This window comes from Salvia hispanica, chromosome 6 (assembly GCF_029641045.1).
Source record: "Salvia hispanica isolate PSC_SH4W2 chromosome 6, Shi_PSC_v1, whole genome shotgun sequence".
Classification (NCBI taxonomy): domain Eukaryota; kingdom Viridiplantae; phylum Streptophyta; class Magnoliopsida; order Lamiales; family Lamiaceae; genus Salvia; species Salvia hispanica.
The window spans coordinates 28,666,894-28,680,640 of record NC_142697.1 but is presented as its reverse complement, the minus strand read 5'-3'; the positions used below and the strand labels follow the sequence as shown (position 1 = coordinate 28,680,640).

Below are 13,747 nucleotides of genomic sequence, written 5' to 3'. Positions count from 1 at the left end.
TTGGATAGGGTTAGGTGCCTTCTTTCTTTTAGTGGTCTGTCAAAAAAGTTTTGGGGTGAAGCTATTACCACTGCAGCTTATTTGGTTAATAGGTCCCCCTCTGTTCCTTTAAAAGGAAAGTGTCCTGAGTCTGTATTTAGGGGAAAACCTGTTGACCTGTCTCACCTTAGAGTTTTTGGATGCTCTGCTTTTATGCACTCTAAGACTGATAAGTTAGATCCCAGGTCAAGGAAGTGTGTGTTCTTAGGTTACCCAGAAGGTGTGAAGGGTTACAAGGTTTGGCTTAGGGATGAGCCTGGTTTCAAAGTCACCATTAGCAGGGATGTGATTTTTAATGAGCCTGAGTTTCCTTGCTTGATTGATAATGCTATCCCTCTTGCCTCTAGCACCTCAAATGAGGTGGAGTCTGCCTCTTATAAGGTGGAGTCTACTTCAACTGAGGTGGAGGTTCCAGTACCTTTTGATTTTGTTCAAACTGACAATGTCTTGCAGGATATTTCAGGAACTGAGCATCAGAACACTGATCCCCAATCTGACTCAGATGAGACACATGAAGTTACTGAAAATATTCTATCTGATTCTGCTGTTGTCCCTAATGATTATCTCTTGACCAGGGATAGAGGCAAGAGGATAAGAAAACCACCAAAAAGATATGGTGATTAGTTGAACTTGTTGGCCTTAGCCTTCAATGTTCGTGAATCAGATGGAGATGAACCCCAGTCATACAAACAGGCTCTTAAGTCCATGTTTTATCCTAAGTGGCTGATAGCCATGGAAGATGAGATGAAGTCTTTAATTCTGAATAAAACTTGGATACTTGTGCCTAAACCTAAAGATTGTACTGTTGTTGAGTGCAGGTGGTTATTTAAACTGAAGCAGGAGCTGAATGGCTTGAGATATAAAGTCAGGCTGGTTGCTAAAGGCTTCACTCAACAAGAGGGAGTGGACTACACAGAGATTTTTGCTCCTGTGGTAAAATTTACAACTGTTAGGTTTATGCTTGCTTTGTGTGCTTTCTTTGACTGGGATCTTAAACAAATGGATGTTAAGACAGCTTTTTAACATGGTGATCTTGATAAGCCTATTTACATGAGCCAACCTGAAGGGTTTGTTGACCCTAAATACCCTGATCATGTGTGTCTCTTGAAAAAGGCTTTGTTTGGTTTAAAACAGTCCCCTAGGAGATGGAATATTAAGTTTGATCAATGCATGCAGTCTCTAGGTTTTGCTAAAAGTTCTTTTGATCATTGTCTTTACTTCAAAGATCTCCATTCTTCTCATGTGTTTCTCTTATTGTATGTTGATGATATGCTCATCATGAGTCCTAGTTCTTCTGCTATCAAATATGTTCAAGATATGTTGTCTACTAACTTTGATATGAAGGATTTGGGAGATGCACGAAAAATTCTGGGCATTGATATTGTGAGAGACAGGAAGAAGAGGGAACTGACTTTAAGTCAGAGCTCATATGTAAAAAAGATCCTCAGTAAGTTTAACATGGCTGATGCCAAGCCAGCCACAGTTCCCTTGGCTGCTCATTTCCTTCTCAGCAAGGACCAATGTCCTAAAACTGATAGTGAGGTCCAGCAGATGAAGAAGGTGTCATATTCCAATGCAATTGGATCTGTTATGTATCTAATGGTGAGCACAAGGCCAGACATAGCATATTCTGTCTCTTGCTTGTCCAGATACATGTCCAATCCAGGGCAGCCACATTGGGAAGCTCTTAAGTGGTTACTGAGATACCTTAAACATACTGTCAATTATGGTTTGAATTATTCTAAGTGTTCAGATGATACTAACCTTTGTGGTTTTGTAGATTCAAACTATGCAAATGACAGGGATAAGAGGAAGTCCACTACCTCTTATGTTTTTACACTTGGTGGATCTTGTGTAAGCTGGAAGTCTCAGCTTCAGCACATAGTGGCTCTTTCCACCACTGAATCTGAGTACATTGCCATCACAGAGGCAATGAAGGAAGCCTTGTGGCTGAAAGGGGTTTTGGGAGAAATAAAATTTCTCAAGCAACCCATTATTGTATACTCTAATAGTCAGTCAGCTATACAAGTTTGTAAGAACCCTGTCTTTCATGACAGGACAAAACATATAGATGTCAGGTTTCACTTCATCAGAGGCATAGTGGAAAAGGGAGAGGTCCAGCTTGAAAAAATCCACACTGATCACAACCCAGCTGATATGGGTACTAAGTGCCTCCCAGTGGAGAAGATGCTTTTCTGCATCAGGAAGCTCCACATTGATTCTGGTTAGGCAGTGTGGTCAGGTATCATCCTTGTGTATTGTTTCTTAGATATACTTGTATACCTGTTGAATACACTGTGGGTTTGATGTCTGTTTAGTCATAGACTTGGCAGGCATCAATAGGCGATGATGAAAAGCACATGCCAAATCCCTCACCATCTTGATAAGACCCAAGGTGGAGAAATGTAGTATTATGGGCCTATTAAATTGGGCCAGTCTGCTTCTATTGTAACCAGCCCAAGAGATTGCAGGCTGTTGGAGAATAAGGCCTTAGCCCACTTCACTAATTAACCCTACGCGTGTCACTCTCTTGTGGGGTGTGAGAGCTGAGTCTTTTATATACTCCCTTCTCATTCTATTCCTTATTCACTTTTGATTAACACTGCGTGAAGTTAGGGTTTTCTCCTCTCCTCCGTAGATCTTTCTGTTCCTGAGAGATTGTTGATCCCCCTCTGATTCCTGAGTGTGTAAACACGAGTGAGGGTGATTGTGAGTTAAAAAAACTTCTGGTTTTCTGGTCTAAGGGATTTGACCGAATGTGGTGAAGTTTTCTTGAGTTTCAGAGGAGGGTTTCCTGTGGTGATTTGCTGGTACTAAGGCTCTTGATCTTGACTGCAGTCTGTGGGATTGTGTGGTCTAGGGCTTGTGTGGATACAGTGAAGCAGATCTTGATTTGCTACGGTTTCTCCCGAGGGCAAATCAGTTGGTGAACAAGGGATTGAGGGTCGGATAGTTGTGGCCTGTGCAGTTGTACCTGGTGCCACTTGAGCCTATTATTTGATCTGAGATTCTTGTAGTTTCTTACTTTCTGGTTTAATTGCTTTGTTTACTTCTTGTTGTGGTGAACGCATTTAATCGGTGTGTTAAGTGTTTCAGGAAAGCTGGAAGATTGAAGGATCAAGATCTAGGAGTTTGGTAGCTAGATCTCTGTGAATTGTTGTATTACTTGTAATAGCTCGGTGTACTTAGACCTTACACTACATACTGCATAACTATAACTACATGAAAGCCGCTTTACTTGCTTTCATTGTTAAATCTATGTGCTCACCTCTTGAAGTTCATTGGAGCTCGTACAGACTGCGGTGTTGTTGCATACAAGGCATTATCGTTTTAATTTTGGAGACGATGCTCTCAAATAGAGGGCACCATCGGGTTGTATCTCGTCTTGGTGAAGTTCTCCTCAACTCGACCATTTACGATTTTATTGTATCACGTAATTTTCAATTTTTTTCATGTTATTCGACAAGCAATATGTATGACACGTTGATGAATCATTTCAAAGAAATAACTTTATGGTGGTCCAAACTTTGGGTTGCACTTGTGGTCCAGTTGCTAATATAATTAGATTAACATATATTTAACCTTTTAAAATTTTAAATCGGATAAACCTCAGCATCTATACAAGAAGCAAATAAATAAATAACGATTGTTGCTCTAGTTTCTTTCTATTGTATGAACTACCGCCGTAAGATGACAAAACAACTTTTTGTTTTTTTAATCCAAAGGAATGCGATGTAAACAGGTAATCATTTGTTTTTAAGCCCTAAAGAGGATAAATTATGATTATCAATTTTTCAGGCCGATAGACATTATAGAAGAATAAACCAAAATCAATTAAAAAACTCAACAAAGTTAAGAGAGATGCGTTTTCACTAACGACTACGATAAGGTGGAGATGAAAAGCCACATCACATTTTAATTGATTAATTACGATAAATACAATTATTAGCTTCCATTCTCAATTAAGACAAGTTATCTAGGTTTGTCGTATGTAATGATAGATACCATTACCACGTGAAAGAGCATGTTTACGAGATCCATCATGTAATTGTAATTATGAAATAATTAGTACAATGTAATATGGTTGCTAGTGCGTTCAAAATAAAATATGGAGTACATCCATATGTAGTGAATGAATTTTAGTAAATTAATGCATGTTTTATATAATGAAAAACCTCTTTTCCTTTTTATATTATTGAAAACTTGCACATATTTATGTTGATTTTATATTGTTGTTGAGCTAGTATTTCATGTATGGTATCCCAGATTAAAGCTCCGATATGAATCAAATTTCAAGTTCTCAAATTTAAAGAATTACAAAACTTATGAAAATCAATACAAAAAAAATTAGATTATGACACTTTTAATGCTATTAATTAAGGATGCTAATTTGTGTCTAATTATACCACCAACGCTTCATAAAAGGTCCTTATTGTTAGTGTCCTAACTAAAATTAGGGGACATAATAGAAGTGTCCTAAGATAATTTGCCTTCAACTTAGAGACGCTTCCTTTTGTGTCCTAAATTATAGTTATTATTAAAATTTTCCAAACGCTAGTAATTTCGTCTCAATTTTTGTGTCTTTAAAAGAATTTTTTTTTTATAGTGAATGAATTACTCCATAGCTTTAGTAACTTTATATTACTAAAATACTCCTAGAAAATTTTAAAGTTTTTCTAGTACCCATGGCCCTCACCCCAACATTGAAAAATAATATTCCTCTGTCTAGCAGTAGAAATATCTTTTTACTTTCGGTCCGTCTGTCGATAGAGTTATCAATTAAATTTCACTATAAATAATATTAGGTCTCAGTTTATGCTAACTTAATATATTCAAAATTTCTTTAAAACTAATATCTTAACAGTTAGTATTTTATTTCATTTACATTTTTTTTTAAAATTTTCTTAACATTTCTTAAATCACGTGAGAGATTCAAATCAGATTCAATGAGAATGCTAATACTATACGGAGGTAGTATCATTGTATTTTGTCTTTTAAACAATCTCGTGTCAATACTTTATATTCTTAATCCATAAAACAATAGGTATTGATTATATCAACCCTAGAATTCAAATGGGTTTGCATAGAATTCACTCTTAAATAAATGTATGGTCCCACGCCCACAAATTATTGAACAAAGAGCAAGAAATACCACAATGTTAACTCCTTAAACTGGATCTATAAATAGACATCTTCCTTACTTAGAAAATCACAACAACTTCGAGCAAGAAACACATTCCCTCATTTATAAATTTCTGTAATATATCCTGCAGCCTCTGATTCATCCTCCTTTAATTATATTTTAAGCTTTTATCCATTTAGTTATAACCTTTTTTACATCCCTTCTTGCATTATGGAGTTTTCACTATCTGTCTCATAATATTGCATATTTCTTCTTTCCATTTGTATTTATGCTTGTTATGTACTGTATGTCTGTGAATCATGTTAAAAACATATTTTTGACTCACTATCTGATTTTATTTAGTATATCCCTCCGTCAAAGCATAAGTGAGACGTATTCCTTTTTTGTACGTCTCAACCTAAGTGAGACGTTTCCTTTTTTGGCAACAATCAACTCACTCCTCTCACCTACTTTATCCTCTCATCTCTCCTACTTTATCTTCTCTCTTACTTTATTCTCTCTTCCTCTGTGGAATTACCGATGGCTGACCATCTGTCGGTAACTACTGACGGATATCGGTGTTACCAACGGATTTTCTGTTGGCCATAACTAATAACAAATTACCGACGTGCGCATTACCGACGGACAAATATGTCGATAAAGCAGTTTACCAACCGGAAATTTTGAATTACCCGCGGAATTTTCCGTCGGTAAATTTGTTATTTTTGGTAGTGCAATTTTGGTAACCCTGCCTCATAAAATCGTTAATTAAAATCATGTTCATTTTAGATTATTGATTGTTAACAATATAATGGCTGCAGGCTTGAGCATGTCTCTCATCAAAAACTGGTGTTACTAGTTTTTATCACAACAAATTTATACAGTTTCTCATTTAATTTTCAGGGTGGAAGAAACATGGCAACAATCTCTCTTCCAAGGGTGATCGTGATCAAATCGAAAGCGTACGGAAGTAAAGGCCATGCTTACTTCAAGGCTGATGGCGCATCAGTAGTTTTGGGAGAAGAGGACATATTCAGCACGCTCGTCAAGATTGATGTGGAGCGTTCTATCACCAACGCCAAATATGTCAACCTCAAATTCGGCTATTTCAACAGATACTGGCGCCGCAAAGAAAATGACAAATTCATCATTGCTGAATCCAACCAGGCGGAAGAGGACGTCTCAAAGCCCTCCTGCACCTTGTTTGAGCCCGTCAAGGTTGATGATGCCGGGGTGTTTTACTTCAGGCACGTCCAGAGTGGAGGTCGCGTGTTAGTGGATGCATCGAGCATGAGGTTTTACGTGGATGAGAAAGCCGGCAATGATGACAAAAGTTACCTAACTTTTGTGGACTGGAATACATTACTTAAATTGCCGAGCAAGGTGGCATTTAAGGGGAATAATGGCAAGTACCTCTTCAGTACAGATACAGCAACGGCACCTTTATTTAAGGCCGAAGATCCTAATGACGAAAGAGCTATCTTCATAGTGGAGATGAAGCCAGACGGACATGTCCGAATAATAGCCCCTGCTTGGTTTGGAGGACTTTATGGATTTTCCTTGTCGGGATTGACCGGTGGACCTGAATATGTGGTAATGTACGCACAAGGCGAGACGAATAAATTACTGGCTTCCAAAATCGATGAAAATTCAATTGCGCTCCGCAGTACAACCAACAATAACTTCTGCCGCATGCAATATATTGCGAAGTTGAATGACTATTTTCTCTGCGCAGACACTCCGACTATAACCGATGCCGCCAAACTTAAAGTGGAAGAGCGGGTGCTGGAACGAAAAATCTACAACGTGGTGTATCAGATGGAGTATGCTCGGATTTTCAACGAGGCGCCTTATGTGGCAGGCTCATCCACGCTTATCAACGACCAGCCTCAGGCGGCTTCCATGAAGGCCGAAGTTGAATATACAGACGAGAGATCTTATAGTTTCAGCCGAAGTCAATCACTGACTGCAGGCTTCAGCACCACCATCGAAGCTGGTGTGCCCTTCATTACAAGTATATCGATTACAATGGGTTTTGACATAAGTGAGGAATTGCAGTGGGATGAAACCACAAAAACTTCAACCACCATTAAAGGCTCTGCGATGGTTCCTGTGCCTGCCATGTCTACCGTTACAGTTGATTTTGTGGGAACAAGAGGCACCTGCAACATTCCTTTTTCTTACACTCAGGAAGACAAGAGCTCCTCCGATGCCCAAATTTCTTACACCGATCACGTTGATGGTACTTACACCGGCGTCAGCTATTACAGCTTCAGCTTCCATGTCAGAGAAACCAAGTCACTCTGAACTACCACTTGTGTGCCAAACATCCATAGCATTTTACTATTTTATTTTATTTTTGTTCATTTGTGTGCTTTGTTTCATGAGCTTTCGTTTCCTTTTGTCGTCGTTATGCTAATAATTTCCAGATACACGTATGTATCTGATGATTCGATGTTGCTTCATATGTACAAAATGTGTGGTTGATTTGAATCATATATGGATGTCTAGTTTGTGTAGTAAAGTAGTTAATTTGTGTCATATTCAATTGGCTAATAATAGGGCAGCTGTTAGAGCCATGAATTCAGCCTCTGTAGTTGACAATGCAACCACGCTTTGGGATTTGACTTCCAACTAATGGTTTCTCCAAACATTATGAAAATGTATCTAGATTGGGATCTTCTGTTATCAATATTTCCTACAAAATCAGAGTCACAATATCCAATTATCACATCACATTTATACTCATCAAAATCATCCCAACAATATTCCAAAATCACTATATCAGTGTTCTCTTCCATGGTTGGCCATAAACTTGCTAGTCACACTTATCGACCCTGGTCTCGTAGAAATCATGGCATGCATTATGCTTCCAATTATATTAGCATTAGGGATTCTTTTGGGCCTCTGCTGACAACTTGAAGTGTAGGGCCATTGGAGTTGTTGTCTCCTTTGCAATTCTCAATCTTGAACCTCTTCAATAATCTTGAAACATATAGTCATGTTGACTGAGCCAAATCAACTTTCTTTCTGTCCATTGCCCATTATCAATGTACATTTTTCAGCCCAAAATAAAATCAAGTTGGTGGCCCATTTCTTTTATGCTTTTCGTTGAATCGTGGGCAGTCATTAACCTAGAACGATAGGTTCAACAATTTGTTCGAAAACGACGACAAATCACATATACTCTCTCTGTCCCATTAAAAATGAAACATTTTCCTTTTTGGGTCGCTTATTCAAAATGAAACATTTCTTAAAATGTAAATACCATCATCTCCACTTTTTCCGTATCTCTTCCTATCTCTTCCTTTATTCTCTCATTATTAACTCAAAAAACAACACTACATAAAATCCTTACCCAAAAAGCAAACGTTTTATATTTAATGGGACGGATGGAGTATATATGAATCAACCAAACCGAATATCATGTAGGCACTTTAAATATTAACTAGCGTTGTATTCTCCGTCAACCATTTTATATAACTATGTATATTTGAATTTAGCATTTTGTACGAATGAGCTGTTTGTTAAGTTTTATTGAAATACTAAAATAGTTTAACATTATGAATTGTGTACATTGAAAATGAATTGAAGTTCATTAAAGCTCGTACATACTGCGGTATTGTTGCATACAAGGCATTATCGTTTCAAACTTTCAACTTTGGAGCCGATGCTCTCAAATAGAGAGCACCATCGGGTTGTATCTCGTCTTGGTGAAGAAGTTGTCCTCAACTCGACCATTTACGATTTAATTTTATTATGTAATTTTCAATTTTTTTCATGTAACTCGACAAGCAATATTTCTGTACACATTTTCATTTGTGTATTCCGAAATATTTCAAATAATTAAGATATTATTTTACAAGTGTATGACACGTTGATGAATCATTTCAAATAAATAACTTAATGGTGGTCCAAACTTTGTCTTGCACTTGTGGTCCAGTTGCTAATATAATTAAATTAACATATATTAAACCTTTTTAAATTTTAAATCGTATAAACCTCCGTAAGATGACAAAACAACTTTTAGTTTTTTAATCCAAAGAAATGCGATGCAAACCGGTAATTATTTGTTTTTAAGCCGTAAGAGCATCCACAATAGATGCCATAGTGAAAGCCCTAGTGAGAGTCCTAGTGATTGACACATCAGCATGCTATTTTTCTGCAATGGTGAAGTCCCAGTGGATGCCCTATCTCTTATCCACTTTTTATAATCATTGTTTTTTAATTAAACTAAAATACCAAAATATATTATCTTAAACACCACAATTGCAAAAAAAATAAAACTACATTGCTTAATTTATAAGTGAAACTACATCATACTTTGCTAAAAAAAAAACTACATTAAAACTAAAATACTAAATAAAAATAAACCAAACTAGTCATCTAAATTTGGTGTGTGAAAAGTGAAGAAAAATGGAGTATTTATAGTGTTTTTAATTAGGGTTATAAATAATTTAAAATTAAAAATAAAAAAAATGGAAAATGATCAGGCTCGGGCTCGGGCATCGGCCTGCAATGGGCGCCCGATGGATCGGGCGAGAGATGGGGCGCGACCAAACTCTCTATCGTCCTCGGGCATGCCCGAGACTTGCAATGGATGCCCGATCATGCCCGAGCCTGATCTCGGCCGATCGGGCGTGAGATCGGACATCCATTGTGGATGCTCTAAAGAGTATCAATTATAATTATCATTTTTTCAGGCCGATAGACATTATAGAAGAATAAACCAAAATCAATTAAAAAACTCAACAAAGTTAAGAGAGATGCGTTTTCACTAATAACTACGATAAGTGGAGATGAAAAGCCACATCACATTTTAATTGATTAATTACGATAATTACAATATTAGCTTCTATTCTCAATTATGACAAGTTAACTAGGTTTGTCGTACTCGTATGTAATGATAGATACCATTACCACGTGAAAGAGCATGTTTTCGAGATACATCATGTAATTGTAATTATGAAATAATTAGTACAATGTAATATGGTTGCTAGTGCGTTTAAAATAAAATATGGACTACATCTATATGTAGTGAATGAATTTTAGTAAATTAATATATGCTGTATATAATGAAAAACCTCTTTTCCTTGTTATATTAATGAAAACTTGCACATATTTAAGTTGATTTTATATTGTGGTTGAGCTGACATTTCATGTATGGGATCCCATTAAAGCTCCGATATGAAACAAATTTCAAGTTCTCAAATTTAAATAATTACAAAACTTATGAAAATCAATACAAAGTAAAAGAAATCGGATAACGACCCTTTTAATGCTATTAAGAACGCTAATTTGTATCTAATTATACCACCAACGCTTCATAAAAGGTCATTTATTGTTAGTGTCCCAACTAAAATTATGGAACATAAATAGAAGTTTCCTAAGATAATTTTCCTTAAACTTAAAGACGTTTCCTTTTGCGTCCTAAATTATGGTTATTTTTAAAATTTTCCAAACGCTAATAATTGCGTCTCAATTTTTGTCTATCCGTTTGCACTAACGAACGGATAGATCAAATCTTCTGCCGTAGCAGTGGTATGGGTATTGAGAATTGTCTAGCTCCAGTAGCGACGACTATCACAAAAGAAACAATATTGCAAGTGCAGGAATTGGTGTTGTCGAGAAAGATCTACAATGTGAGGTACCAGATGGAGTATGCTCGGATATTCGACGAGGCGCCATGCGTGGCAGGCTCATCCACGCTTATTAACAACGAGGACGGGGAGTCCACTCTGCAGGCCTCTGTCACATACACAGATCAAAAATCGTACTCTTTTACCCGAAGCTTGTCATTGAGTGCAGGGATCAGCAGCACCATCGAAGCCGGTGTGCCCTTCATTACAAAGGCTTCAATTACAGTGGATTATCATATAAATGGGGCGTTTGAGTGGGGTGAAACCACAACAACTTCAACGTCGGTTACAGGCACCGCGATGGTTCCTGTGCCTGCCAAGAGTTCGGTCACGGTTGATTTTGTGGGAACAAGAGGCACCTGCAATATTCCTTATTCTTACACTCAGGAAGACAAGAGGTCCAGCGATGGCAAAGTTGTTTATACTAATCTTTATGATGGTATTTACACCGGCGTCAGTTATTACAACTTCAGCTTTACTGTCAGAGAGACTAAGGCACTCTGAACATCCATAACCTTTACATTTCTTTCTCTTCTTCTTGTTTCTGTTTGTGTGCTTTGTTTCGGCTTTGGCTTGCCTTGTGTTGTCGGTGTGCTAATAATTTCAAGATACATTTATGTAAATGTATCTGATGATGCTCACAATAAACTGTTGGATATTGAATACCAAAGCTTTTGACAATTACAAAAACAGTTGCCTCAAATTTTCGAATTGAAACGCAATAACTGGTGAATGATGAACGAAAATGTTCAGCAGCAATAACTAAGCTTAAAATTGAAAAGATTTGTGGCAAAAAAAATGGGGTGTTTCTTCGAAGCTTTTCGTCGGACAGTTGGTGGGCATTAACCCAGAACCAAGAACAAACAAAAACTAAACTGCCGATATTTCGAAATTTTGCTCCGAAGATTTAACCTTTTGATTCGAAAGCATTGACTGAAACATAAGGAATCCAAAAAAAATACATGAAATTAATTGGATTAACTAGAATCCAGCCGAAATTCGAAGCGATTTTTGTTTCGAACATTATTTAGAAAATTTTACCGAATTCCTTGAATAATCCAAATGGTACATGCTTACAATTTTTTTATGTCGTCAAATTAGCTATGACTTTAAGGCGTCAACTGAATTAAGGTATGATTATGTCGCCTCTGGACAGACTTGACGGGAAACCAAAGAAATCCGGCGAAAATTGTTGGAAATTGAATCCCAAAGCTTTTGAAAATTTCTAAAACAATTGTCTCAAACTTTCACAAATTAAATCGCAATAACTGATCAAGGATGAAGGAAAATGTTCATCACAATAACTTAGCTCAAAATCCAACAATTTTTAGCGAAAATTTGGGTGTTTAAATGAAACTTTTCGTCGAACAGTAAGTGGGCTTTAACCTATAAAAAATAGCAGGAAAAAAAAAAAAAAACTGTGAATTTAACGAGAATTAGATCACTCGTTAATTTTATCTAAATTTCTCAAATTACTTAACAAACAACTCAAACACGTCATAAAGGTGAAACATATGTGAGCAATCATATTACAATTAGGAAACTGGAATAGAGTAAAATATTAATATTCACAAATTTTACAGTTGGTTTTCAAATTTACAAGGCAACCTCTAATTTGAACAAAATTTATTAATTATCCCACAATTAGTGGAATAGTACATGAGAAGGTCTTTAATTTGTTTTATGTAACTGGTATGTAGATGTTTAGTGGGGTAGTAGAGCACATGAAATCTTCCTATAAGTATTTCCTTTTATGTAACGTTGAGACACGAAAAAAAAGAAACTATATTGAATAAACTTTCATCCTTCTCCTATGGATATCTGTCTCATCTACTGTAATTTTCTCATTTTCCTTTAGCATGCTCTTTTTGCTTTTCGGCAACTATGAAAACACGAGCACCCAAAAATATATCAATGACAATGTCAATATTTTTGTTCCCTCATGAAACCTATAGAAGAAGAGGAAAGCGGTTGGGTTTTTCAAATTTACAAGGCAACCTCTAATTCGAACAAAATTTATCTAATATCATGAAACTTTAAAAAAGTTGGTTTTTTCCACGAACTTTAAAATTGACAAATAATATCATGAACTTTAGCCCAAGTTTGTTTTTTTTCCACGAATGAAAAATTTCCCACAAATAATACTATGGTACGGATTTTTTTTCGTAATTTCTTGACAACAATTTTGAGAGCTTCAAGTTTTTCAATCTTTGAAGATAGTTTTTCTTGATCACACCCTCCAAAATTGTTCTTCAATCTATTAAAATAACATGAATGTTTTCATTTGTTGGGAAAAACAAACCCGAGCTAAAGTTCGTGATATTATTTGTCAATTTTAAAGTTTGTGGAAAAAAATCAACTTTTTAAAATTTCGTGGTATTAGATATCAATATCCTTTTTAAAATTGGATTGAGTGGGCTTTGAACGGATCATCTATTCGAATAATTTAGCTTATGCGTTTAAATGAATTAATTCTAATTCATAATGACTTATAATTAGTTGATACATTAGATTTATTTATCATGTACTACATTTTAGTAAAATTATTTTTTTAATAAGTGCAAGAAAATAAAATAGACCGTGCATAGCACGGGTGTGATACTAGTTCAATTAAATTTGGACTAATAAAGGTGGGCCATTAACTAAAGTACTGAATATTTTCTAAAGAGTTAAAAGGTGGCCCAATAAATAATTATCCTCAATTCATTATTACTGGGCCCCATACCAATGCTCAATATATATTTTTTGGCCCAAAATAGAATCAAGTGGTGGCCCATTCCCCTTTCTTTTACGCTTTTCATCGAGGAGTTGGGGGTAACCTCGAACGGAAAGCAAACAAAAAAAGTGCAGTTTTTTCAAATTTTTAAAATTTAATAAATACGAATAGCATCGTATCAGTTGATGAGGCGAGGGATTCGCCGAGTTCGGGAACTTCCTATTATGTTTT

General features: G+C 36.2%; 2 protein-coding genes across 3 annotated transcripts; both read left to right on the top strand.

Moving 5' to 3' along the window:
- The first annotated feature begins 5,249 nt into the window (after positions 1-5,249).
- LOC125205318 (uncharacterized) lies at positions 5,250-7,685 on the top strand. Of its 2 annotated transcripts, none has more exons than XM_048104179.1 (2): positions 5,250-5,296; positions 6,065-7,685. In XM_048104179.1, exon 2 carries the CDS (start codon positions 6,077-6,079, stop codon positions 7,466-7,468), a length of 1,392 nt encoding a protein of 463 aa, XP_047960136.1. In that variant the 5' UTR covers positions 5,250-5,296; positions 6,065-6,076; the 3' UTR covers positions 7,469-7,685. The 2 variants fall into 2 exon arrangements, with proteins under 2 accessions (XP_047960136.1, XP_047960137.1); XM_048104180.2 differs by lacking the exon at positions 5,250-5,296 and adding an exon at positions 5,326-5,871.
- A 3,019-nt stretch (positions 7,686-10,704) lies between these two features.
- On the top strand, positions 10,705-11,304 carry LOC125206518 (uncharacterized). Its single transcript, XM_048105768.1, has one exon. The coding sequence runs from the start codon at positions 10,705-10,707 to the stop codon at positions 11,302-11,304; it is 600 nt and encodes a 199-aa protein (XP_047961725.1).
- Positions 11,305-13,747: the final 2,443 nt, after the last annotated feature.